Here is a 26649-nt window from a genome sequence, read left to right as displayed (position 1 = left end):
CATTCACCACTTCCCATGGGCAGGCAGGTGTTTGTCTGTCTCCAGGAGGGCAGGGCCTCATCACACCTGATGGTTACTGGGAAAGACAAATGCCTTCTAAGTGCTTCCCTCCCCTCCTTCCTTTTCACCCTGGCTTTATATGCTGAGCATGGTGCCGTATGGTATGTATGGAATATCCCTTCCTTTGGTCACTTGGGGTCAGCTGTCCTTGCAGAGTCAATTCCCCACTTCTTGAGCACCTCTAGCCCTTTTGCTTGTGAGAGACCTTTGTCAGTGTTGCTTAGGAATAGCTAAAACACCCTGGTATTACCAACACTGTTTTTGGCACAAATCCAAAACAGCCCTGTGTCAGCTGTCATGGGGAAAATTAACTCCACCCTAGCCAAAACACACATACTTAGTGCTGATCTTTTTGGAATAACAGTGCTAGCTTAGAATTGTGTAATAAGGCTGGGAGTTAAATTAATTTAGAGGTATTAAATGCCTGGAAGGTTTTGGAAATCATTGCTAAGACACTAACAAATGAAGTTCATCAAAGCTTGGATAAATCATCCTTTACAAGCTATCATATGAAGTGAAAGGTGAAGCAAACATTTTTGTTGTTCAGTAAAATAAGATGTTTTTTAATTTTTTTTTTGAGCTGGAGAAAGAGGAAGTTCTGTAAAGTTAAAGAAATAGTAATAAGTTTGCAAGCCGTAAGTGTTATGCAAAAGAGAGATACTTATTTAGGAGGTCTGGAAATTCATGGGGAATAGGAATTGGCATAAGTGAAATCAAGCAATGGGAACTAAATGCTTGATAAAATATTATGCATAGGACTGGTTTTGACCTCCCCTCAGCATGTTTGTATTTCAGTCTGAGTGTACTGGTATGGTGTTGGTTTATACATAACTTTTCCTGTGTACTTTTTACATAAATACTTCTGTAGCAGTTACTCGCTTCCATTTTTTAAAAAAAAATTAAAAATCCAAAACTTCTATATTCTGCCTTTTGCTTTGTAGGTAATTTACGGCTTAAGGAGACCATATTAGATCATGTATGTATATTGTATATATAGTTAGGAAGTCGAGTGTGTATTTCAAATACTGAATGATACTCAGTCCATTGAATGGATACATTATCATTTGTATTTCGAGCAGGTATGAAAAAAACACAGCACTGTCATTTGTTTGAAGCCTTGTGATTATAAAAATATGTTCTTTTCATCCAGTTCATGACTGAAAATGTACTTTACATTTTAGGTTCCTTATTGGTTCGAAGACTGATGCTGAAAGGTAAATTAATATAGTTTATACAGCTGTTTGGCTTGATGACAAATAATAAATTTTGTTCCTTCTTGGCAGTTATGACTGCTAGTGTTATGATTATGGAAACAGATGCCGAACAAATAAAAAAAATAAGAGTAATTAGTCATCATATCAAGAAGTAGAATAGTGTGTAGTTAAATTCCTTCTGTATTTAACAAGCAAGGAAGAATAGAGAACATCAAATACGTGAGTACACCTGACCTCTGAGAGCGCTTAGTAGTAATTTCATCCTAACATTCGGCATGGTAAATTAGCAATCATGGAAATGGTTCTTTTAAACTTGTCATTTGAAGTGTAATCTAGGATTTAAGATTTATACACCTTCATGTTGTGTATTGTGCATGTCTTGATTCAGCTTTCCTAGAGAAGCAAATAATAAACCAGTTTTAAGTATACTTTAGTTGTAGAATGAATAGGAGTAGCAATTCAGGGATCACTGAAGCAGCAAAATAAGTGGCTTTTAAGTGTTTGTCAGGGTACATCACATTAGATTGCCTATGCATATAAGCACAGAACCTTTAAAAAGCAACCTCTGTCAGAGCCAGTTGTGTTTTTGTGCCTCCATAGGATACCACTGGTTATGTACATGCCATAGCTCTTATCACCACGCACCCTTATGTGCCTGGCAGGGAAATGAGTCTTTGATTTGATCAAAAATCAGTAATAATGTTCTTTTTTTAAATAGGTAGTTTTGATCAAGAAACTCTTTGCTTATATTCTCTTCTGCCTCCTTTGTGCTGATACTTCTGCTGCTTTTTCTGTAAGCTGAATTGGGGAGATTGGCCGGCTGAAAAGTAAAGCAACAATATTACAAGAGCCTAGTTTTAACTGGGATTGATTTCCTGATCATATTTGTCACTGGGTTGCACAAGTCCTTTCATCAGAATAAGCAACAGGGTTTCAGGGACAAGAACAAGAAGAAACAGTAGAGGAGTGCAGGACCACCTTTTTGAGCACATGGCATTTTACTACCCTGACTCCACCGATTTTAAAATAAGTCAGTCTAAAATCTAATTGCTACAAAAAGTGCACTGCCCCCTTTCCCCTGTTGTGTGTGTCAGGACCCTTGCTTATGTCTGCATTAGTCAGGTAACAGCATATGACAGAAGCAGGGCTATGTCAAAATAAAGAGTATTTCATCACATTTAGGTGTGAGGTAATGGAAATATTCCAGCTGGTTTTCACTGAGGTCCAGTCTACCAGAGTGTGACCACAGCCCTTCAGCTTCATATTTCAAGGATATTTTGTATATTCCACTCATGTTTGTGAAACAGTATTCCCTCAGCTTGGTTGTCTTAGATTAGTAGAGATGTAGTATTTGATTTAATTTGATAGTACAGTATTTTAAACTTGTTTCCCTGATGCTTTGTCAAATGTCTGTCTAATGCTCACAGGGGATTGTTCAGCCCTTGCATTTAGACTCCTTGTCTGACACAGACCTCAAGCTGAAGAAGGGTTGACTGTTTCACAAGCAGCATAACCAGAAGAGACACTTTTATAAAATATTCTGGATCTCTGTAGAAAAGGGGGAATGGGATCCCTGTTGACTGACATCCCAAAGATCTGCTGTTGCTTTTGGGAATGGAACTGTTCTATTGTGTTCTGTTCCTCCAGTAGAGTGTTTTTTACACTGTACTTTGTATTAGGTATAAAAACAGATTAAAAGTTAAAATTTAATAAATCTAAGAGCAGGAATATAATGTAGAAAGATACAAAGAGGTATAAGCATGTTTTATATATGTGCAGCTCTATGTTATATAGAGATATGCTTACACAATATATAAAATATATAACATATACAATTATGTGTTTATCTATAAGTATCTACTTTAGAAGTTCAAACTTGTTAATCTTCTTGTGTCCTTATTGTTTGTTTCAGGGTGGTGAACCAGTACCAGGAGTTAGTGCAAAATGAAGCTAAATGTACTGTGAAAATGTTTCATAATTCAAGTGGATCAGTCAGTCATCTTTCTCCAGGGAAGGAAATGGAAGTGAGTTTATCAAGCTACAAATTTCTTTTATTTGCGGTTAATTATTGAATTATTGGAATAAGTTTTGCTATCCACATTTACCAGTAAAATAACCTAAAAATGTTATCCTGAATGATTTTTTAAATGCATTTAAGGTCATGATCATTCAATGTGAGTATATTGGAAAAGTTAGTGGAAAGCATTTATGTTTTCAATGTTCAAATGTTGTCTTTTAGCTGTTTTGAGGAGTGGGGGGGTTGGCTCTGTATCATGTAGTTAGCTCCAAAGTTTTGTTTTAGCATTTTCCCCTGTTCAGGTGAACCTTTCCAAGAGCAGTATAGTAAAATGCAGCTGTGTGTCTTGTTTTGCAGGTCAGTAAACACAGAAGCAGATGGAGTAGCTGAACTTCTTTTACCTTTAGAAATTCAAATTATTTTCTCTTCAATTTGAAGAGGAAAACTTCAAAAAAACACCCAAACAAAAACCAATACAAACAAAAGAAACAAAAAGCCAAAGGCAGAAAAAAGCTCAAAAAACCACCAAAAAAGCCTTCAAAACACAAACCCCAATAACTTTAAAGTGTGTATGTTTACATGCACATACATATCTACATTTCCAGTATAAACTCTTGCATTCCTAAGTTTTCCTGCCTGTTGGCATTGTCTTGCATTTTACTTACTGCTTCTGGCTTTGTTTGGTCAGAGTTAGTACTTCAGCAGTGAGCTGTATGTTATACTCCAGCTAGTAAATGAGATCTGTATCCCCTGGGGTATTTCCTTGACATCTTTCCCCTAAATATGTACTTAAAAACTCCCAACGATGTTTTTCTGAAGGAGGTAGTTCCTGGTGTCAGCAGCATTCCAAGGCCAGCAGTTGCAGAAAGGAATATGGATGTTTCTGTGTATGTGTGCACACATACAGACATGTACATGCACGTGTGTATGTATCCATTAAAATCATATCATAAATGGGTGGAAAGGTGCTTGCCAAAGTCAGCTTGTCTGCCTGTCCAAGCCCCTACTAAAAGCTGGACTAGAGTTACTCAGGTTACTATATTTAATGATCTAGTTACCATTGGAATGGGGCATTGGTCTCTGATTTCAAAATCAAGAAAGCAGATTTTAATACAAGAACAGAAAGGTAGTCCTCAGAGTTTTCCTCAAAATAATTCTTTTTTATAAGCAATCAATTAGAAACATGTAGAAGGACTGGCTCTTATTACTGAGAATCAGTGGAAGTTAAGCTCACCAAAAAGGGTGATTCTGCACAATGCTCTGATTTCTTTACATTTTCTTTTCTTTAAATCATGTTTAATGGAGGCTCCACTATTGAAATACTCCATTCACTAAATTGCCAACCTCATTTCCTAGTTTCAGCAGTTTGCAAACTGTATGTTTGTTTAAACATTACTGTCCTTTATGGATATCTGCTATAAGGTAAAAACACATAGACTGTAACTGCATGTGTTTGACTCTTGAGTCTTTAGACAGTGTCAGCTATTGGAATTATGGATTTAGGGTCTGTTGTGAGTGACTGAGAACTACAGACTCAAATAGGTGAAGCAGATATATATTCAGACAACCTGATAATTAGGATACAAGAGCAAACAAAAAGGCTGTATCTTCCCTCTAAGAACATGAAGTTCTGATCCCGCTGAAGCCAGTGGGGAAATGTGTCTTGATTTCTCTGCATTCAGGATTTTCTTCAATTTGATTTGAAATCCTGCTCCCAGAATAAAGAATTCTGATCCTGTTCTTTTAAGTCTATCTTGGTTGAAAATGGCAGGTATATACAGAATGAATTACTTAAATGATGTATTTTTTCAAGTGAAACCTACATATTTTATCATTTCAAGTGCATTCATCACTTTTGTGTTTGTGAAAATTACTACAAAAAATTCCAGAATTATGGAGAAAAGTGAAACTTTATATTACTTATTTCTTTGCTCAGTTTAAATTTTTACTAGCATTTTCATTCTGCTTCTTGATGGTAAAGACTTTATCTAAAGAGACTTCATCATAGGTTATTTTCTTTAAACAAATACATAAGCATCTGAAATGGCTGAAAGGAGTATTGTCATACTTCTGAGAAGCCTTCATACAAATCAGTTGAATTGTCTTACCTGTCAGCTGTGTGAAAGCTCTCGTCATTGCTGTGGTAGTGTTAATTTCTCTTTCCTTCCAGCAGCCAGAAAGTGTATCAGGCTCTGTTCAGTCTTCAGTACTGGGGAAAGGTGTAAAACACCGACCTCCTCCTATCAAATTGCCTTCAAGTTCAGGAAGTAGCTCTTCAGGTAATTTTTTTTTGACCCAAACATCTAATTTTAACATGTTCTGCCTGTTGTAAAATGAAAGTATATCCCTTTAGTGAAGATTTAATAAAAAGATACTTCTCACAGAATCTTACCTGTGAAAAGAGCATGGGGTTTTTTGGTTTTGTTTTTTTTTTTAATTTCTGATTTTATTGTTTACAAAATTGTATCCTAATGTTCAAGTGAACGTGTGCTCACAGAAGAGTAATGTATTTCAATTATGCTTTTTCAGGTAATATTTTTAGTTCACAACAGTCAAGTGGCCATCTTAAATCCCCAACTCCACCTCCTCCTTCTAAGCCTCCTGGTCTTTCTCGGAAACAATCTATGGATCTTAATCAAGTTAGCATGCTCTCTCCAGCTGCCATGTCTCCTGCGAGCTCTTCACAAAGTGAGTCACGACCTAAATTCTCCATTAAATCTTAGGCTTTTGCATAAATGCTTCCTGAGATAAACTTCTTAACCTGTGGAATGATGAAACTTAAGTGTACAGTGTACCCTAAATTGTATAAGTTGTGCAGCTTTAGGCAGGTCTCTTGTTCACTGTATGTATTTTATGTTTATTGTAACTGTGTTCGTTTTCTGTATATATATATGTATGCACCCTCTGTGTATACGTTTTAATACATTTTATGCAATTAGCATGATCTCCTCATATATGAAAGGCTGGTAGATGATGTGATGAGATAAATTCCAAAGTGTAGATTTTTTTCCTCCAGTGTAAAAACAGTATGTTAGACCAATTTGCCTTTACATTATTTAAGCATCTGGTTTTTTAAATGTTATAGGAGCTGGTGCAGTTGTGTATCTGTGTATGTATATAATCTGATCAGTCCCGAGGTGATGATACAATAAACGATAAGATGATTTTTTAAAAACACTCCTACACTGTTTTACAAATCATTGCTGATTGCAAGTGTGGTGGTGATGCTGCTGATGATAGCACCATATTCTCAGGTGTAAAAATGCAAATTTCAATTAGAAGCAACATCCTAGTTAAAGTATTTTCATTAACACTGACAGGATCATTGTAATCTTAGCTGTAGATCATTAACGTTTTCTAAAACATGTATGTGTCTTGAACCATTTCGTGAACAAATCTGTACAAAGAGGAAACCATAGCTGCAGCTTTTCAATTTTTTAATGAATAATTGTATACTGCACATTCCAGTATCCTGCATGGTATTATAATATGCTTTTTGCATTAAATAATTTAAAATCTGGGTAGCTCTAAAAGTGTAACTTTTCTGCCTTCTTGTTTTGCACAAGATAAAAAGAAAACTTAAGTTTTCTTCCAAAATATTGAGTCTGGATTTATGTTAGTGTTATGAATTGTGTAAATCTGCTGCACACAGTTACTTTAAGGCTCTGGTCACCATTCATATTTATTTCCTTTCTTTCTGCAGGACATGAAAGCTAAAAAAAAAGAAAAGCAAAAAAAAAGAGCTCAAGCTTTTTGCGGGTTTTGTTTTGTTTTCTTTTTCTATTGATAGACTTTGTCTGCTGCATCCACAACAAATACAGCTGTATGTGTTACATTTAAGTAGAGAGAATTACACAGTAGCTTTTAAAGATGCAGTATTATCCTCTTCTATGGTTCCTTAATATTAGATAGTTGCTTTTTATTTGGTCGATACTTGGAAAATTGCAGTTTGACTATCTGATGAAATTTAGATCAGCCCCATGATCATTGAAATTGTACATGATCTTGCTGACTCTTGTTTTCCATTATAAGTTTTTAACACAACCTATTGTGCAAGCAGTACGTGGATACTCTTTGTTTAACAGTTTAGGACAAACACTAATTAGGTTAAAATGGTCACTAAGAAATTATTTTACGTGTTCCTGAATAGAATTATGACTTGATGTATGGTAGATTATGAAAGCCTTAAAGGAAAAAAGAAATTGGTGTATGCCACAAGGAATGAAGCATGGAGAATGGATTTTCTTTGTGATTATACTGCATCCTTAACAATGAGTGTGTGCTGCAACACTTGTCATGTAGAAATTAACACTTGCAGTCTAAAAAACGGAAGAAATTGTCAATGCTAAGTAAGATTCCTTTAACCTTATACAAAAAGGACTGGCCTTTTATAACAAACTAGCACTTTTTATTTTTCTCAATGAGCAGGGTCTGGAACTCCTAAACCATCTACTCCTACTCCAACCAACACCCCTTCATCGACCCCACACCCTCCTGATGCTCAGAGCTCAACTCCTATTACCCTTCCTGCCACCCCTACTCCCAAAGATTCAGGCTTCACCCCTCAGCCCACTTTGTTAACCCCGTTTGCTCAGCAGCAAATGTCTCTGAGCCAGGCACTGCCTGTAATGACCATTCCTCTTTCCACCATGGTAACATCCATTACTACAGGAACAACCTCCACCCAGGTCATGGCAAACCCTGCAGGACTTAACTTCATCAATGTAGTGGGCTCTGTGTGGTAAGTCTTTTGTTATGATGGTTTCTTAATTTGCCATGGGGGTTGGTTGGTTGGTGGGAGGGGGTGTGGTCCAGGACTATCCACCATCCATTAGGGTAAATATTTTTCAGGATCTGCAGTACAAAAAAGATCACTCAGTTTGTAATGACAAAGTGAAGAGCCACTAGAAATTATTTGTATTTCTCAAACAGAAGTCACCTATTATTAGATTATTGAAAAGATCTATTAAGAAAGGCCTTTATTGCTTTCATCTTTGTGGAGTCATATAGGTTCATTTCTGAAAGCTTTATCTCAATTTAAGTGATTTCTGAGGTTTTGCTCTGTAAGTTTGAAAACTTTTTATTAATCAGAGGGGAGGTAGAATATCATATCCAGACCGATCTAAATGAAAAATGGGAACACATTTGTTTCTATCAATTTGAAGAAGCATTGAGGTGAAACATTCTTTGATCCTTAAAACTCAGTTTGTGGTTTGAAAAAATAAAAAATGCTGTCAAGAACAGAGGGCTTGATATAGTAACATGAACTGTTTCTTAGAATAAGGAAGATTCTGCAATTACAATGGTCAGCGTAAGACACATAGTGTGCTTCAATGCAGGTATCAGACATTCAAATTACCCAGCTAAGGTGTTCAGCAGCTGGTCACTGTTGATAAATTGGGCTTTTTTTTATGGGGGAAAAAGAAACTGCAAACCTGTTCCTTTTATGATAGTACAACCATTTTGAAGACTGTTAACCTTTTAGTATTTCTAGAATGAAAGGACAACTTGTGATTTATTTTTTGTCAGTTGATATCAAGAAAAAAAAAGTATGTGCTCATAATAGAAAATATATGTTATGCTCTAGGCAAAATGATTTGTTTTTAAGCTGCATTGATGCTTTATCCATAGTCCCATAATTCACAGCAAGCTACTGATTTATTTGCCATGAGACAGAGGGCAACAATTTAGTTATTCAGACTTACTTGTGCCACTTGGGTTTGATGTGTTGTCTTTCCTCTTCTACAGTGGAGCACAGTCACTGATGAGTGGTTCAAACCCTATGTTGGGGTGCAACACTGGTGCCATAGCCCCTGCAGGTATAAATCTGAGTGGCATTTTACCCCCAGGAGGTCTGGTACCAAGTGCGCTGCCCGCTGCAATGCAGTCTGCCTCCCAAGCAGGTCAGTGTGACTAAGTGGAAAAGCCACCCTTCAGACAGGGACAGTGTGAAAACATTTTGTGAGAAAAATGGACTGAAGTGGCCTTTGTGTGAAGAGGTTGTGTATTTGATGGCTGGAGCTCAGGAACAACATACATGTTTTTTGTATTCAAAGTGTAGGCTGTGATTGTTCTAAGCTGGTTTTTGGTGAGCTAGGCTGGGGATACACAGTCAAAACTTGGATTGTTTGCTGCACTCAGTAAGAAGTTTGAGAGAAACTCCAAATTTAAATGAAATTTTGATAATGATGACTTCCAGAAAAAAGGCATGATTGAACTTAGAAAGCGGCCTCACTTTCTAAATGTGTGGGGCATTTTATTCTGGCCCTGGTACTACTTTATTGTTGTTCAACAATTAAGTAGTTCCTTATTGCCTTCAAATGCAACTATGTGAATCTTAAAAGCACAATTTAAATTGTCAGTTTATTTTTTCTGGAGATATAATAAAAAAGTCTAATATATGGTTATAGAATGAGGACAGTAGAAGACTTCAAGATATCCATCCCTTATGCTAAGAGTTAAATCTGTCTAAACCATACTGAACTAACGTTTATCTAAACTTTAAATATCTTCACTGAAGAAGATTCCAGTCTTCCTCAGTAGCTGCTTGGAGTGGCTCATTATCCATGTAAAATGTTTCCTTCTAATTACAGTGCATCCCCCGAATTGCAATTTTTTTTTTCCTCCTATATCCTTTAGATGTGAAAAATAGTTGTTCACTCTTTCTCTTTACCTTCTAAGTATCAAACATGCTGTCATGTCCCACATTTGTCTTTTTCTGATAGGTCGTATTTTTCAAACCTTTCATAATCCTGTCACTCTTTTCTAGACTGTCCAATTTGCTTACATCCTTCTTAAAATGTGATAACCAAAACGGGACACAAGCCTGAGCTTGGCTGATTTACTACTGTGGAGCACAGCAGAATAAATGCATCTCATCTCTTTCACAACATTCCTGTTAACATTTCCCCAAAAGAGGTCTGCCTGTTTTTTATCTGTATTTTTTGCAACAGCATTACCTTAACATAAGAATGGCTTTACTGGTTTAGGCCAAAAATCCATCCAGTTTATATTCTGTCTCTGACAGTTGCCATTAGAGGATACTGAGGAGAGTGTTTGAGATGAGGCAAAAGTGTGAAATGAAACATCCCTTGTCTACAACTGTACCTCTTCTGGCAATCTACAGCTTTGAGACTTTCTCAACTGAAGAATATCCACATGGATCTTTGTGCTTAGTATCCTGTGCTAGATTTCTAGTCTGTGGATTTATCTAATTGGTTTTTGAACCCGTGTATGTTTTTGGAATCTCTACAGCATCTTGTGACAGTGAATTTTATAAATGTAAACTGTGTGAAGAGGTTCTTTTCTTTTGTGTGCTCTTGTAGTTTGTGGTATGGATGATATGGATATGTTTGTAACTTCTCGTGTCCTTTCTTGCTGTATAGACACAAAGATAGTTACAATTTTGTACTTGGTCATTTGTCTTTCTTTAAATCAGTGTTACTGAGTTTTGGACCATTTCTTCAGTTCATGAGGATTGCTCTTAGTCTACTTCTGTCCTTTCAAACACTATCAACCTCTACCCCTTAGGTGTCGCAGATGTACATGCTGTGCTGTCACCCACACAACAGATGCAAGTAGTGAGCTGAGCTAGGTCTGTGTAAGAACTCCAGGGCTTCTGTTTGATAGTTGCTGTCTTACTGGAGTGTTGCTCAGATTTGGGGTGGGATTGTTTTCTGTTTGGTAAGAGTGTATTACTTCATTGAGCCCTTAGACTCTTTTGGATTTACTATACAAACAGTCAAACTTATTAAAGGCAGAAGAAGGATCACTGAAAAATAACTGCTGTGGTGTTCTCCACAATCACCTTTGTGTAAATGCACAAACGGGTTATAGGTCACAGGGTATAATGTTATGTAGTGATACAGATTTCTTTCCATTTAGTCAGCTCTTGTGCACTTTGAGTCTGAATAACTATGAACTGCATTATGGAAAATGCAGCATTGTATTAAGTTTACACTCAATTTACACTTGCCAGTTTTCCAACTTCCAGATGTTTAGAAATAGTCCCAGTGGAAAGGTGTACTGCAAAACACAAATAGAACTGAGTAAAGACTCACTACTAATAAAAAGATGTTTTCTTTAACAGGCAGCCCATTTGGTTTGAAAAATACATCAAATCTTCGGCCCTTAAATCTTCTACAGGTAATTGATATACTTGGACACAATAATACTGATAATTTCTTATCTTTCTTAGAAACCTGCTTAGTGCTGCTTACTGTACTGCCCCACACAGATCCTTGGAGCCAGTTGCTCAGACCATTTACTGCAAATCTTAATTGCTTATTTAAAAGGCTTAGAATAAGAGAAAAGACATCTCCATAGACATACCAGGTGGAAGTTATATTCCTAGCTCAGAAAAAAGCAGGTAATTTTCAGTAACAATATAAAGATGCTGACATTTGTATTCAAAAGATTAATAGTAAAATACAATCTTTCAGGATTTGCCTAAGGTTTCATTGCAGATCACAGACTGAAGTTACAATTTTACTGTACAAAACAGTGTAGTAGAATCACTCAGAGGTTACACCTAGAATGCCTAAAACCAAGCTCACCATGCACAGGTAGGTGCAGTAATAGGTTTAAAGAGTTTTTGGAAATGCAAGTTCAAGTAACATAGGGAGCTTAGAAGGTCTGTAAATGCTTTATTTGCACTAAGCATACATACAAATGCAAACATGAGCAGATGTTCATTATGTCAGAGTTGCATTTAAAAGCAGAGCAGGGGTTGTTTGTGGAACTGGGCGGAGTTCCCAGACCTTGAAGTCAGCTGCCAGATGCAGGTGCGGAATTGCAGCTTCAGTGTTCCACATAGGTTGCACCACGCTTCAAAAAATTACTACCAGCTTTGCTACTTCCTCTTCCCACTCCTCTACCCTCCAGAAACATGGAAAAGGGCAGGCACAGGAGGCAGTTAAGCCAGAGCTCTTCTATAGAATTAAATGCTTGTATTTGAGTGACTCCATGTTAAAGGACATTCTTTCAAGCTAGCTCTGGCACTCATATAAACCAAGAACAATTCAGCTGAAATAAGTGCAATTAAAGCTGGGGTAATGGAGAGTGATCAAGGCTGTTTCACTATCTATTAAAATTCAGTGGAATATTCTGAAAGTGGAAATTATATACAGTGCTGTTGAAGACTGGCATTTATCTTTCCAGTATCAGTACAGTATCTGCCATTTTAATTAAAATAATTAAAATATATTTTCCTATGGAAATACCTTTCTGTAAGTTCATGCAAGTTTGTTTTCAGAGCATGAGCCTTTTTCAGAAACAGCAACAAATGTAAATTTATTGATTTTAAAGGCATTAAAAAACAAAAATCAAGCCTCTGGGAAGTACACCACTATCAATACTGTGTTCATCCTAGAACAGTAGGAAACTCAGCAGTTTTATTGAATTATGCCTTTTGTTTTTAATCTTCAACAGCTTCCAGGTGGTTCACTTATTTTAAACCCACTCCAGCAGCAGCTATCACAGTTTTCTCCACAGCAGCAATCTCAGCAGCCTACAACCTGTAGTCCTCAGCAACAGGGAGAACAGGTGTGTGCTAACAGCCCTCAGTCTGGGGTGCGTGGATGAAACAGTTTCTCCTATTCTCCCAATCTCCACAAGTAAATGAGCCATTACCCCATAGATCTGAAGCAAAGGGAGAGGAAACTCTTCCTCCTAAACTTTTTGAAACAGCAGAGTGCAGTGGCTCTGCTGCCATGGCTGGAGCTGGGTTATACTTCTTTTTTTATATCCTGTATAGAAAAGCTGTAACAACTGCTGAGCATTGTCTAACTCTGTCACGAAGAGAGCCAGCCCCACTGTATGAGTGGTGTAAAATCAGCTTAGTGCTTTGTTTATCATAACTAACAGATATATCAGATGAACAGAGAACAGGATTATTACAGAGAAACAAAAACTTGTTACTGACACTGCTGTGGTTTGTCTTACAAACCTCACTGCTCTAGTTCAGCAGAATTTTCTCTGCACCAAATTTTCTTTGCACAAGTTGTCTTTAAAGCTGTAATGTTAAGACATTTGCTCTACTGCTGTCTGTAATTAGTGTTAAAGGCAATAGACACCGATCTGTCCTCAAATGACAAATTTTGAGTGGTCAGTTGCACCTTAAAAATCCTAAGGTGCAAGTACCAGGTTAGTACTTAAAAATCCTAACCAACATTGATGCAGCAGTGCGAGAAAACTAGCTGCTCTGCTTTTGTGTTCTCAGACACACAAGCCTTCTGCTTAACCAAGTAAGGTTCTCTACTTGGATTCTCTACTGGATACTCAAGTCTGTCATAATTTCACTTGTGATACTGTAGACTGTTCATAAATAAGATGCCTCACTGAATTTTTTTAGGGTATATAGCCTCCTGTGCCACAGGCCCTGTTCTGGATTGTGGGACAGTTTAATGGAAACTCCAGTTTGTTCACAGCTTCCGAATATCTGAATGTCAGTTAGTAGTTGAACTACTTTAAAAAACTAATGTGACCTTGTACTGTTGGGTTTTATTTTCTAGATATTGAACATCAAGGGCATTTATAAAAAGGCTGACATAAACATAGTTCTTGTGGCAGGAAATTCTGGAGGAAATCAACTCTGCGTTGGTTAAACTGCCCTAAGGAACTTCTCTCATGCCTTGCATTATAGAGGAGGGGGTTGTTGGCAAAAATGAGATATTATGAACACTAGATTCCTTAGCTTTGATAAGGATAGGAATGTATGTGCTCGCAGTGCTTAGTGAAAAAACTTGGGCCCAAAACCAACAATTTTTTTGTGCTACCAATATAATATAAATATGCATTCTCTCTCATACTTAGGGATTTTCCCCACATGGTGGTTCTATGACTCTTAGTCATCATGGAGGTGATGATGTCTCAACATGCAATCTTTTGGTCGGTTTTTCCTAGATCTTAGTAGCATTATAATGTAATGCTAAAGAAGCATTTCAACTCCTGGACTGAACCAGCTTTTTTCCGACTCATAAGCCATGCAGTTTTCTTGAATTGTGCATATAATGCTTTATTTCCCTGTGTTATAAATCAGTGCATAATTTAAGTTCTAAAAGAGGTCATAATTCAGCACCCTTTGACTTCAGGACACACTAGGTCAGACTCCACTAATTCCTCTAGTGATTACTGTCAAAACTACTGTGTTCTGAAAATATAATTTTAAAAGCAGGGTCTGTATTTTTATGAAATTAAGGAGTGTGTGGTACAAAATGAACATGGGAATGTGTCAGCCTTTGCACATTTTGATTGATTAGGACTTTTGCACATGGATATCTCAGGGTCCCCTGAAGACTTTGGGGCTGGAAGTGGGACAGGAGATTGTCATAAGATTACAACCATGAAGTGTAGTCTCTGCTAGACTGCAGAGAAATTGACAACTACATGGACTTCTGCTGGGTAACAGGAGCAATACCATTTCTGCCAAAACAAAGCTCTTCTGGGGTATTCAGTATCTGTTTGTTCTACTGTTAGTGACTACACGATAGCCTGTATCTGGCACGCACTGGATGACGTAGCATTAAATGTTTTTAAATGGCACTTCAGAAGTTTGCCTTCACACTGGCTTTATTTGCTTATTCATTGATACGAAAGTTTGGTAATAAGGATCAAGCTTTTCATTTTTGCTAGGGGTCTGACCAAGGTCCATCCAATCAAGATCAGGCATTATCTGCCCAACAAGCTGCTGTAATTAACCTGACTGGAGTAGGGAATTTTATGCAACCTCAAGCCACAGGTATGTGCTTGCTGAGCCTCCTTTTGTAGCAAAGTGTTTATGTTGATAAATTCACACTGAAATGAAGTTTGGTCTCAAGGAAGTCTTATGTTAGATCAGAATGATTTACTGTTTATCAGGACATGAATTCTATGAGAAATACTGGACTTCTAAAGCATGCACTTCTCTGCTTTGTTTGGCAGTTAAGTGCCATCAATTGATAGTATCACATGAAAACAAGTTACACTTAAAACAAAATGAAAATGCAGGGAACTTCATGCCAGACTTCATTAAGGAATGTTTCTTTAACTCTGTGCTTAACATCCAGTGTGAGAAACCTTTGTGTCTCCACAAGCACTTCATAATCTAATTATGTTCTAACTAACAGAGTATGTATATCATGTATACTTTATTCTGCACTGCTCCAGATTTGACTCTGAAACTAATTCTATTGATCCCCTTTTCCTGTTACACTGTATTCCTATGTCTTCTTCCCCTGACCAACTCAACCTGACCTCTTTGACCTGCCTGCTTTCCCCTTCTCCTTTCTCAGTGTTGTCTCAGCTTGGCTCTGCCGTGAACAGACCTGGGCAAAGCCTTCCTCAGCAGAGACTCCAGCTCTCTTCTGCCTTGCAACAGCAACAACAACAAGCCTTGCAGCAGCAGCAGCAACAGATACAAGTAATCCAGCAACTTCACTATGACTGTGTTTAAAAAAAAAGTTAAATTAAAAATACAATTCTTGGCTCCAAAATCAAAAATATTGCCCTCTTGGGCTCTCTTTTTAACTAATGCAGTTGTGGTCTAGCAAATGGAAGGAAAAAAAAACCCAACAAAATCAACATGTTTTTGGCTAACTATCATGCAAGACCTGAAATCTGTGGTTCTCTCAGCTTGGAGCACTGAATTTATTTTTATTCGTTTAAGCCTTACACCTTCCTGATTTGCAAACATTCAAGGGGTGCTTGTGGCACATATCTAAATACTATACCAGGTGCCAACAGATTCCAAAATGACAGGATTGTAAGCACCTGGAAGTTCAAATGTAGCACTGCTACAGTCAGTACATGAAAGCAAGAGCTCTGCAAAGCATTCCTTTACCATTCAGATGCTTCATGAAAACATTTTAGCATTTTTTAGCTCACACAGGCTCATGTTTGTGATATATACAGAAAATTCATACAATGCATACACTGAGAAGGTATCACATTAAAAAGGTACTGTGTAACCCCTAACACTCAGTGAAGTTGCTGAGTTACTGCAGTTACTGCAATGAAGAGAAAGGGCAAAGAAACAAAGCTGTGCACATTCACATGTAAAATGTTAGCTTGTGCCCTCAGCAGGCTTCTGTGCCACTGGTGCTGCTTGACTGTACCCACCGCCCCAGTACATGGTGTGTTCCTTTTGTCAACCTGGTGCTTCCTCATTTTTTCTTTCTCTCCCCCCCTTCATTCTTTCTGATGTGAAAGCTTTATTGTCAACACTAACAAGCTTTTTCTCCCTTCTCCTCCACGGCAGCAGTTGCGATTCTTGCAGCATCAAATGGCTATGGCAGCAGCAGCAGCACAAGCAGCTCACCTGCATCATCAACAACATTCAGGCAGCCACTCAAAAAGTAAAAGGAAAAGAGGCACACCAGCCCCTCCAAAATCATGAGACTTGCCTCCCCCCCAAAAATTGATTGGAAGGGGATTTTTTTTCAGATTGTTAAGGAAAAGGCTTAAAATAAAATTAGTGTTTTATATTACTGATGGGAAAATGAACTTTTGACATTACACTAAAAGAAATGAACTGATTTTGGAAGCCAATCTTACAGAACTTAGACATTTCATCTATAAAGCAGCTAGGATCTGGTTTCCTCTAGTCACTTAATTTTTTAACAGAATGTTTTATCTTGTATTTTTTACCAGTCAACAACATTGTACATAGAATAAGGGTGAAAAACATTTTAGAAAAAATGAACTTTGTAAATGTAGTATTGGTATTTGTTTATTTAGTATAAAAGGTTTGTGAACACTGTAACAAATACAATTTTTACAAATCCATTTTTGAAAAGAGCTCTCTTTTTGTTCACTTGGGTGTTATACTTTTTATTACTTTGTCAATGAGCTTCTTTACTTCTTTGTGTCTTGTAATTGCTCTGGTGATACAGTCCTGAAGCTTGGCTCCTGTAAGAGGACTTCCACCTAAACATTGAAGGGAACAATTTGATTTTCTACTTATACTTTACTTACATGTATCTAACTGTGATTTCCAAATGTGAGTATTAATACAGTAATTGTCATTACCAGCATCTTTCACTGGGGAGCATACAGCTTTCCCAGCCCTAGCTTCAGGCAAAGATAATGGAAAACAAGAGCTGTAACAGGAGACATGCCCAGAACTATTCCTCTCCTGTGACTGCTTCTTGAACTTTAGTCATGCCACCCACCATCTTAAAACTCCTTTCAAGACCAGGTAATTTCATGACTATTCAAGAAAGACACACTGTAACCATAAAGCATCTGCATCTCACAAAGCCAAGCAGGTACAGAATCTTTTCTTGACCTAACATCATCATCTCCCATAGGCTTCTTTGTCGTAAATTTGGAAATACCTGGTTTATGGACAGAACACAGTCTGCCTTCTTCATCAGTTACAATGGTTACTGTTCCAGTTGCTAAATCTTCTTCTTCAGCAGTTGGATCAACAATGAGTAATGTGCTTGTGAAAGAAATGCATGCACATATGTTGGTATACATTGCTCCAGTAATGTTATTGCAAAATACAGTTTTTACTGTAGTCTTACGAAATACTTGTAGATGGATTTAGTGCTCAAGCTTATCTGTTTTCCTACCAAAATGCACCAATTTAAAAAAAAAAAGAAAAAACAGCCAAAAAATGTGGGAGAGTATACACATTCATGTGTTTGTGACTGTGGAAAATAGGCATGTAAGTGGTTTCATAAATTTGTGACAGCCATGTTTTGCAGGAAAATGCCACTGAATTGCCATTTACAGTATGCAATATGAAAGACTGCAGTTGTTATTTTGTAGTTACACTGAAGACTGGCATTGGTTTTAGGTGTAGGCTGCATTAATTTCTACCAGACACCTTAAAGCAAAACTGATTTCCACTAAGTTCACCAAAGTGGTTCTCAGTTTGTTGTCAGTGAACTCTTAACTAATCACTCAGACTGGGAACAGTTCAAAAACAGATTCATTGGGTTGCTTGAGGCAGCTTATTCTGGCTGCCATACTGTTCCATGAGCAGTTCTGTGCCTGGCTATTTTTGATGTACAGGTTGCTGCCACAGAAGCAGCCCTGCAGCAGTGCTCCTCAGCCATGGCCACACTAACCAGCAACCTACCACTTCCATTTATTCCAGGAGGCCTTTTATGCAGAAGAAAAATGCCTCTGGAAGCCAGCGTATGTAAAGCATTTTATTGAAAGGCTATTAACCAGAATTAAAAAAAAAAAAAACAAAACACAACAACAACGCAAACCACACAACACAGGGAGACACCCCCTCACTACTTAGTTTTAGGAGCTAAAAGGAGATTTCAGTAACTTGTTTGATGCAACATTTGGTTTCAGGGAAGGAAACAAAGCCCAGTAGACACTCATGGAAAGCCTTCTTCCCCAGGCAGCTTTTTGGTCTATGTGTAAGTATGTGTAATTTGTGTGTAAATAATACCCTACTGACAGCTGTCTTGCCTAGTATGTTATTCAAACACTTAGTGTACATCAAACTTCAGACCCAGAAGAAATGATATTAAAGCAATTAACAGAGGCATTCTGAATAATGTCCTGCTCTGATGCATTTTGGTAATCACTTGGTCAACAGTTGAGATTATTGCTCTCCCCACACCATTTGTTATTTGGATGAAAGGCCCCTACTAATCATTTCTGTGAATACACATTAATGTGCCATAACCCTCCCCTAGATCTCAAACAGACCTAAATCTTGACTAGCACAGTGAGCACTATCCTGTCACTTTCTACTCTGCAAATGGATGTCACCAGAAATGACTGCATTTCTTACAAATAGCAGCAGAACACATTCTTAACATTCTTGACCTAAGGAACACAATTTCAGATTAGGAGTCAAGTTATCAGATGTGATTACTTGAATTCTCATAATCAGATTCTCTTCCTACATGAACAATGTAAGCATGCTGGTTACACTTCACCTTGGGTAATTACATTTTGAGTTATCCATGGTTTCTATTGTTCTAACTGGACTGTTACTTCCTTTGTTGACTACATCCTTGGAATAAGCTGTTCAAAAACTACCATCTTTTCTATCAGTTACTTACACAGGCTTCTAAAACATTAATTGCACTGGTAACGTTTTCATCTTAAAGACACTTCAAAAACCTAAAACAGTACCCCATCCCTGTACTTTTAAGCATATCTTTTAGGTTGGGAACCACTTCTGCTTTAAGCCACAGGAAGGAGCTGCAGAGTAAGGAATGCACTTCGTTCTTTGCAATCATTACATCACAGAAAAAGAGACCCCTTCAATTAGAGAGGCTGTGGACTTAAGATGGGTGGAGCAGCATTGCCTAAGGCTCTACTCTCATCCCTGGCAAAACTGCACAAACATCACCTGTGGCGTCCTCTGTCTTTCATTTCTTTTACAGACACTGTTGTTTCCTTAAAGTACAAAACAGTTTGGAACTTACTCATCAAATATAGCAAATGATGTGGCGACCGGATGCTTTCTGATAACCAAAGGATTCTTCTGTTTTAAATTAACTTCTGATAAACCGGTCTCTTCGTTTATCGTAACCAACGGCAATTGCACTGAAGAGATGAAAAAATTACAATGGTCTAATATTAAACATGCTGGGTTTAGCAGCCCGAGAGATGTTGACAACTACTGAAATATTTAAGCTGTTCTCTTAACACACTGAAAATAAATCAGAATAGTTTTTCCTACATTAATCGAACTCTCCACAAAAAGAAAAAACAAATTCTTGAATTCAAGGAAAGTATTTAGCTTAGAATGACCTGTTCAAGGAAGTATTTGATTTTTGTACTCAAGGTAACAGAAGCTTTTCTCCTTACACAGAAATATTTTCTACTTCCAAAATGCCACACAATTAAAATACTTTAGTACTTTAGATTCTAATGCTTTAGAATATTTAACCAGAAGTATTTTTCCCCAAGTCTACTGGACATATAAAAACTAGGAATACAGTCTCATGTCATGAATTTCATATATCTGTAGAAACAGTGCAACCTGACCTTCAGCTAACTCTTGCTGTGACAAGCCCTACATTGCTCATGACAAGAAGAACAAGAGCAAAGTAGCCAGGGGAATTCCAAGGCTGGCAACTGAGTTAGAAAGGGACGCCTTGCCATAAGCTTCCCTTTCAACTGCTGCCTTCATGCATTTATAAGCCACACACCTGCAAACAGTCAGGCCACACATTTTTTTACAAACTATAATTCATTAAGCTAGGAAAGGAATATTCTTTTGCGACAAAGTACTTGTGTAAGCAAAGCCTCCAACAACTCATCCTGCCTACACAAAACACATTATCAAAGTAATACTCCATGCAGTTGTTAAATTAGTTCTTGGCCGCTGCTGAAAGACTCGGGTATCTGACACCAGAGAACATGTGGCAGAATAACTTAATCTTTCAAGAAAGCAATAATAAGTGTACAAAAAAGACCCTATTTTTCAGGTGTTACACACCTATGGCATCCCACCATCATTTCCACCTTTTATTTGCTTTCAAATGACAGGAAACAAACAGTCCCATGTACTAGTTACCCACTTATCAGGGTTCAAAACACATGCATTTCTACAAGCAACACTTATCAGAATGTCTCTTGTTCTAAGGAAGCCTTACCATTTTTTAATGCTGCCAACAAAGCAAAGACACTGGCATCCAGAAGGTTTCCATCATAATCCAGACATATGATATCACAGTATAACACCCACGCAAGCTATCAAAAAAGGTTTGCACATGTGAGATATTCCATCACCTAAGTAAATGGTGCAATATATAAGAAAATTCTGGACACACTAAATACAGATACTTATTTCTATCATTTGAGTTTTGCACTTAGGATGTAAACTAAGCTATGAGGACCGAAAAGCATTAACAACACTAAAACCCCCTATAACCTCAAATACCTTCTGTATTTGTACTTGTGTAGAGGTCCTGTGATCTTGTTACTATCTCCCTCTTCATTCTGACATAGAACTTACCTTGCCATTGGCAATACACAGATCTTCTTTCACTATCATCTGTGAACTAAAATAAAATGAGAGTAAGCAAGGCAATAGAAAACTCTTGCAGAGTTGCTTGTATTTTAACAGCACTAAGATGGTTCTTACTTTTCAATCACATCTGCAATGAACTGGCTTGCTGCTTGAGCCTCTTCACCAGGTGGTCCAGAGCGAAACCTCTCTGCACAGAGGGATGGCAGCTCCACATTTGGAACTAGGTAGCAAGAATCATTAGTCATAAACCAAAGAAAGCAGGCAAAGGGTAATAAAAAATAAAAAAAAATAAGTAACAGATGCTCTTAATTCTATTTTATGCACTACAAATGAAAGGCAAGACCAAGAATTTTTCAATCAAGCCTTCCTAATTCTCCCCTAAAAAATAAAGTTATGCATGAGTTTGTTAATAAAAAAATTGTAATACTCTCTGTACTCAGAAACTATGTATTACATGGAAAAGCACATACTCCTAGCTACCACTCTCTGTTTATCCTTCTCTATCATGACCCGCACAAATACCTCTCTAAGTGTTAAGCACTTTTCAGCAGATCAAGAAACAGCAGCATTTCCATCCCACTGCCTGACTTTACTGGTATGCTGTCTGCTTTCCATCAACCATTAAAACCTGAGGCTTTACACTTGAAGGAAAAACATGCATAAACATTCATGAAAAAAAACCTAAGCATAGTCAAGCTTACTGAAAACAACATACTTGGGAGATGCCTTAGAAAAAGGGGATTTTGTCTCTCAATTCCACAGAATTATTTTATTTCCAAAGAAAACTCCAAACAGGAGTGAGGAGGTACCGCTGGGACTTAAAGTTCTCAGAGAAATAAACAGTTTTTATTTCACTGTTTTTAACAGTTACATTTTTTGCCTACTGGGACTTTGAAACAGAAGTTAACATGCCTTTGCACAACCATGCATGCCACTATCTTTTACAGAGTGTCTTCCCCTCTTAATATACACAATGATGCAGGCTTCCTTCCATGCCCAGCCTGGAAACAGCAACAAAAAGGTAGCTGTACATGGAAAACTCACAAGCAAAGCAAAGGGGATTCTAGATGCCTAGATGTCAATTTTGAAACTAATTTGAAGGGTTGTAATAGAATTTGATCCAAATTAATTCTTTTAAGAAATCTACAGAACACAATTTCCACAACCTTTCAGCTGAACTAATACAAAACCTTAGATCCACACTGAAACACTTACCAATATATCCCTTATTAGCAGAATCCACTGCAGGTGCAGCAAGTTCCTGGAGAAATAGAAAAGAGGAAAATGAAGAATTTTGTACCAAATATTTTTCAGCTGTTCTATATACAAATGGTTGTTTTCTTCCCAGTTATTATTACAATGAGATTTACAAAAGTCATTTTTAATCAGTCCTTGTTTGTAAATTTCCTATGGAAGAACTCAGTACAGGGATGAACAGTCATTTGTCTTGTAGGTCATGGCAGGCCAGCAGCAGAGTTGAGGCTACAAGGCATTCAATAGTCCAGCTAGCTCATTCCCAGTGCTCTATGACAGTGATCTATGTTCAGGGACTTTTCAATTACAGAGCTTTTATCTAGAAATAACAAGGACTTTAGTTTGTACACATCTTTCCCCATACACGACAGGCATTCACAAAAATGCATGTTCTCAAACTACACAGGTAGGATTATACAATGACATTATATATTCACTTTCAGGTCTGGAAGTAACTCAGGTGAAAGACTAATTGCATCTGACTGGCACGTTACTGTAACTTCAAGGGCAATCAATTCTAAACACAAATGCATGAAGTCATCTAACAGATAAATAAAGATAAAAACCAACCATACCGCTTTTACTCCGCAAATCACTGTGGTATTTCCTAACTTCACCAGGGCAGAACCATCTGCTGTTGTAATTGAACCTGAAGAGGAAAAGTACTGTTCAATAAAATCTATTTTCCCTTCAAAGGGCAATAAGTAATATCCAGCCTTCACAAAGCATTTACCTTCCATCAATTTATACTGAACACAGCCTAAGCAAAGTCTCGAATCCAGAGTGGGAAAGAATCTCTGTATTAAACAGTCAACCACATAGAATGGTTGAGGTTCTCCAGCCTGCTGAGGCCCCTCTGGATGGCAGCAGAACCCTCTGGCATATCAGCCACTCCCAGTTCGGTGTCATCTGCAAACTCGCGAGGGCACCTCAATTGTGCTGCACATACAGGAGCAGAACTGCCTAACTGCACTGCGCACATTAGCCCAGGAACAGGACTGAAAACAATGCTCAAGGATGTCATTGTACCATGCATTCTCTTTCATGCTTGGTGAAACTGCAAAGAAAAATCCTTCCTCTTCCTGGTTTCCAAATACAAGAACCAAGAAAACCAATTAGTAAGTCATTAAGGTCACCATTATAACCTGATATTAATAATACCTCCCCCTTATTATTATTCCACACAAACACTTGCCTATGTTGACAGTGGTTGTCCGAAATTCACCTAACTCTCTTCCATCAGGCCGACAGTTCTCTTTCTAAAGAAAAATTACAAACTTCAAATTAGAAACTATATTTTATCAAATAACACAGTAATATTTTTACTATAGAACTTCATAAAAAATAATACTCTCTTCTCAGAAATGCTAGGGAAAACTCAGTCACACTCTAGCTGGCTTTTCATCAACTGATATGCAGTTTGTGGTTGTAGCCCTGCAAAAGAAAACTCCTGACTTTTAAAATTCATTTAAATTTATTTAGATAATATAACAATAGACTGATTGTCTCAAGGGTAGGTACTACAGGAGATTAGATTCAGAACATCTTCCAAGAATGCACATGCACTGGTAACTTAAAATGAGATTTTTCTACCTGCCTGCATTGCTTAGTAGAGCTCTTAAAATTAAGAGTGAGCTAAAGAAAACAAAAGAAAAACCCTGCACCCAAAGAAAACACAGCATTCAAATACCATCAGTCAGAAGCTGTACAACACATAACCCTTATGTTAGAAACTAAAACAATATTCCATCATTTTAGATCTGAATTGTTACTCACCAGTTTCAAGCTTTTCAAAAGCAAATGCTTTTGGTTCAATTATGAGAACCAAAATTTGCAACAATATTGGATCCACTTCTAAGTCAAGACAACTTCAGTGATAGCTGAACTAATTTAAGGCAACAAAAGTCAGTGTTTTTCCTCCACAGTTACAGTGTGCATGGTTAGCAGCAATAGTCTTTATTACTAATTTTTGTAGCATCTAAAAGCCTGGTTTGACATAATTTTGTACTAGGCAAAAACCTGCATCTAGGTCAAATTTAACCTGAACTCCTTTCAAGACCAACAGAAGCATTTACCCATCAAGATGAGCAGCATCAACACCACAGATGGAAAGAAAAACATGTTCTGAAGAGCACAAATGTTTTTCACCTGCTCAGACAGTTTTTTGGGTTTTTTTTTCAGTTTCCATTTCCCTAGTTTTAGATTTCCATACAGACAAGTTAGAAGAGCAGAAGCATGCAAGAAGAAAATTCACTGCAAGGAACTTATACAGGCATCTTATGTCTCACTCACCAAAAACCTCCTGTAATATTCCAGTGGTTCCACAGTTCTAGAACAAATAGAAAGAGACGTTCAAATGCAAGCTCCTGAGTAGGCAAGACACAGGGGAAAAAAAAAAATCTGGGAACCAAGACGCCTGACAAAGCTGCTTCGCAATACAGTTACAGAACAATGAGGAAATTTTAAACTAATTTAAAAAAAAGATGTTTTCCTAAGTTCAGTTCCAAAATGCTTCTTCCGTACAAGGAACATGGCTGCACACACAAAACAAAAACTGCTGGCTTTCACTTTAATAATCCTATTAGCTTTAAATCAAAAGAAATGTTTAGTGACAGAAGGGTGTAGGAAGGAAGGTGCCTTTCAAGGAATGCAAAAAGGAAAATTTTACAACACTGTGTGAAATATCTTCACAGTGAAATATTTCAACGACTGCATTCAGATGCAGAAAATATGATAAAAAATTTTAAATTATTCTGTTTTTCTTAGAATCTTTGAGAAAACATAAAATTAAAAAATATGCTTCATATGATACATAATTGATGCTTCTTATTAATCATACACTAGTAACAGTACTTGTGTATTAGTATTTTAAGCAGGAATCATTAAGGTAAAAAAAAATATTTTTTACTTTTAAGGTAAAAAACAAAACCACTTTTTTATAAAAGTGTTGCCAGTATTTAAACAAAGCATTCACAGTTTTGTTAAAATAGTGCTTCTGGGGCATATGTGGAAAAAAGATAAATGGAATAGGCAAGTTTTCCAAATGCAAACTAACACACAGAAGCATCACCAACATAATGGCCAGCATGAATTGGCTCCTGTTGGCTCCACATGTGTTGGTCCTGTACCACTGGATTACAGGCCCAACACAAGGTCTGTTGTCTTACAGGTCATGTAAAGGCACTTGCTAAACCTTGCTGGAAGCTCTGAAGCCATACAATAGAATCAAGGATGCTGGGACAGACTACTCAGAGAAGGTGTGGATGCCCTGTGCCTGGAAGTGTTCAAGGCCAGGCTGGATGGGGCTCTGAGCAACCTGGTCTAGCAAAAGGTGTCCCTGCCCACGGCAGAGGGATTGGAACTGGACGATCTGGGAAAATCCCCTCTGACCCAAACAATTTTACTATTCTAAAACGGGTAGTTATAAATGGGAAGTCACTGCATTCCCTACAGTTTAACTTCCTTATCATTCTATCAGCTGTGTAAGGGGAGGTTTAGGTCGGAGAGTAGGAAAACGTTTGTCACCTAGACGGTGACTGGGCACTGGACCGGGAACTGCTCCCCAGGGCAGAGGTCACAGCACCAAAACTTCCCGAGTCCAAGAAGTGCCTGGATAACGCCCTCAGGCACATGATGTGACTCCTGGGGGTGCCCCGCACAGGGCCAGGAGCTGCACTCGCTGGATCCAAGGATCCATTCGGTATACTCCGCAATTCTGACACCAGGTAGCCGGGGGCCTCACTGAGCTCCGCTTTTTGCCGGGCCTTTTCCCGGCTGGCCAAACCCCGCTCGCTCAGTCTTTCCCGCACGCGTCGGGGCTCCACAGCCCCCGCAGCACCGACCCCAGCCCGCGAGCGCGCGCGGCCGCGGCGGTGACCGGATAAAGCCCTGAGGGAACCCCGCGCGGCCGCGGCGGTGACCGGATAAAGCCCTGAGGGAACCCCGCGCGGCCGAGGCGCTGGGAGGCGCGGGCGGACCCCGCGGCGCGGCTCCGGCGGGCCCCCGGGCCCGGCACTTACTTGAACGCAGCCGCCATGGCGATGCCGTCTCCGCCCCGGATGTGGCGCCCCCTGGCGACCCGGGCTCCCGGCAGCCTCCGCGGGCGGACCGGCGGCAGCGGCGGCCATAGGGGCGGCGGCGCTGCCGGGCCCTGACCGCCGGGGGGCGCC

The 26649-nt window shown here is 38.3% G+C and overlaps 2 protein-coding genes across 14 annotated transcripts in view; one reads left to right on the top strand and one right to left on the bottom strand.

Annotated features, from left to right (window-relative positions):
* Positions 1–17052, top strand: part of SUPT20H (SPT20 homolog, SAGA complex component) — a 29813-nt gene extending 12761 nt beyond the window's left edge. For 2 of the 13 annotated variants that reach the window (XM_038130839.1, XM_038130831.1), the window contains exons 15-24: positions 1242–1274; positions 3187–3298; positions 5465–5570; positions 5821–5979; positions 7720–8032; positions 9040–9194; positions 11381–11436; positions 14923–15028; positions 15561–15688; positions 16526–17052. In XM_038130839.1, the coding sequence (XP_037986767.1) occupies positions 1242–1274; positions 3187–3298; positions 5465–5570; positions 5821–5979; positions 7720–8032; positions 9040–9194; positions 11381–11436; positions 14923–15028; positions 15561–15688; positions 16526–16663 (1306 nt within the window). In that variant the 3' untranslated portion in view covers positions 16664–17052. The other 11 variants (XM_038130813.1, XM_038130804.1, XM_038130877.1 and 8 more) reach the window with 10 other exon arrangements.
* On the bottom strand, positions 16979–26590 carry EXOSC8 (exosome component 8). The gene is made up of 11 exons (XM_038130954.1): positions 26500–26590; positions 24773–24809; positions 23676–23739; positions 23056–23129; positions 22442–22487; positions 21341–21446; positions 21212–21257; positions 20850–20946; positions 19674–19794; positions 17604–17710; positions 16979–17193 (listed from the first exon to the last, which is right to left on the bottom strand). Exons 1-11 carry the CDS (start codon positions 26514–26516, stop codon positions 17078–17080), a joined length of 831 nt encoding a protein of 276 aa, XP_037986882.1. The 5' UTR covers positions 26517–26590; the 3' UTR covers positions 16979–17077.
* Between the last annotated feature and the right edge of the window lie 59 nt (positions 26591–26649).

This window comes from Motacilla alba, chromosome 1 (assembly GCF_015832195.1).
Source record: "Motacilla alba alba isolate MOTALB_02 chromosome 1, Motacilla_alba_V1.0_pri, whole genome shotgun sequence".
Lineage (NCBI taxonomy): Eukaryota > Metazoa > Chordata > Aves > Passeriformes > Motacillidae > Motacilla > Motacilla alba.
The sequence above is the reverse complement of the archived record's forward strand: the minus strand, read 5'-3'. Positions and strand labels throughout refer to the sequence as shown.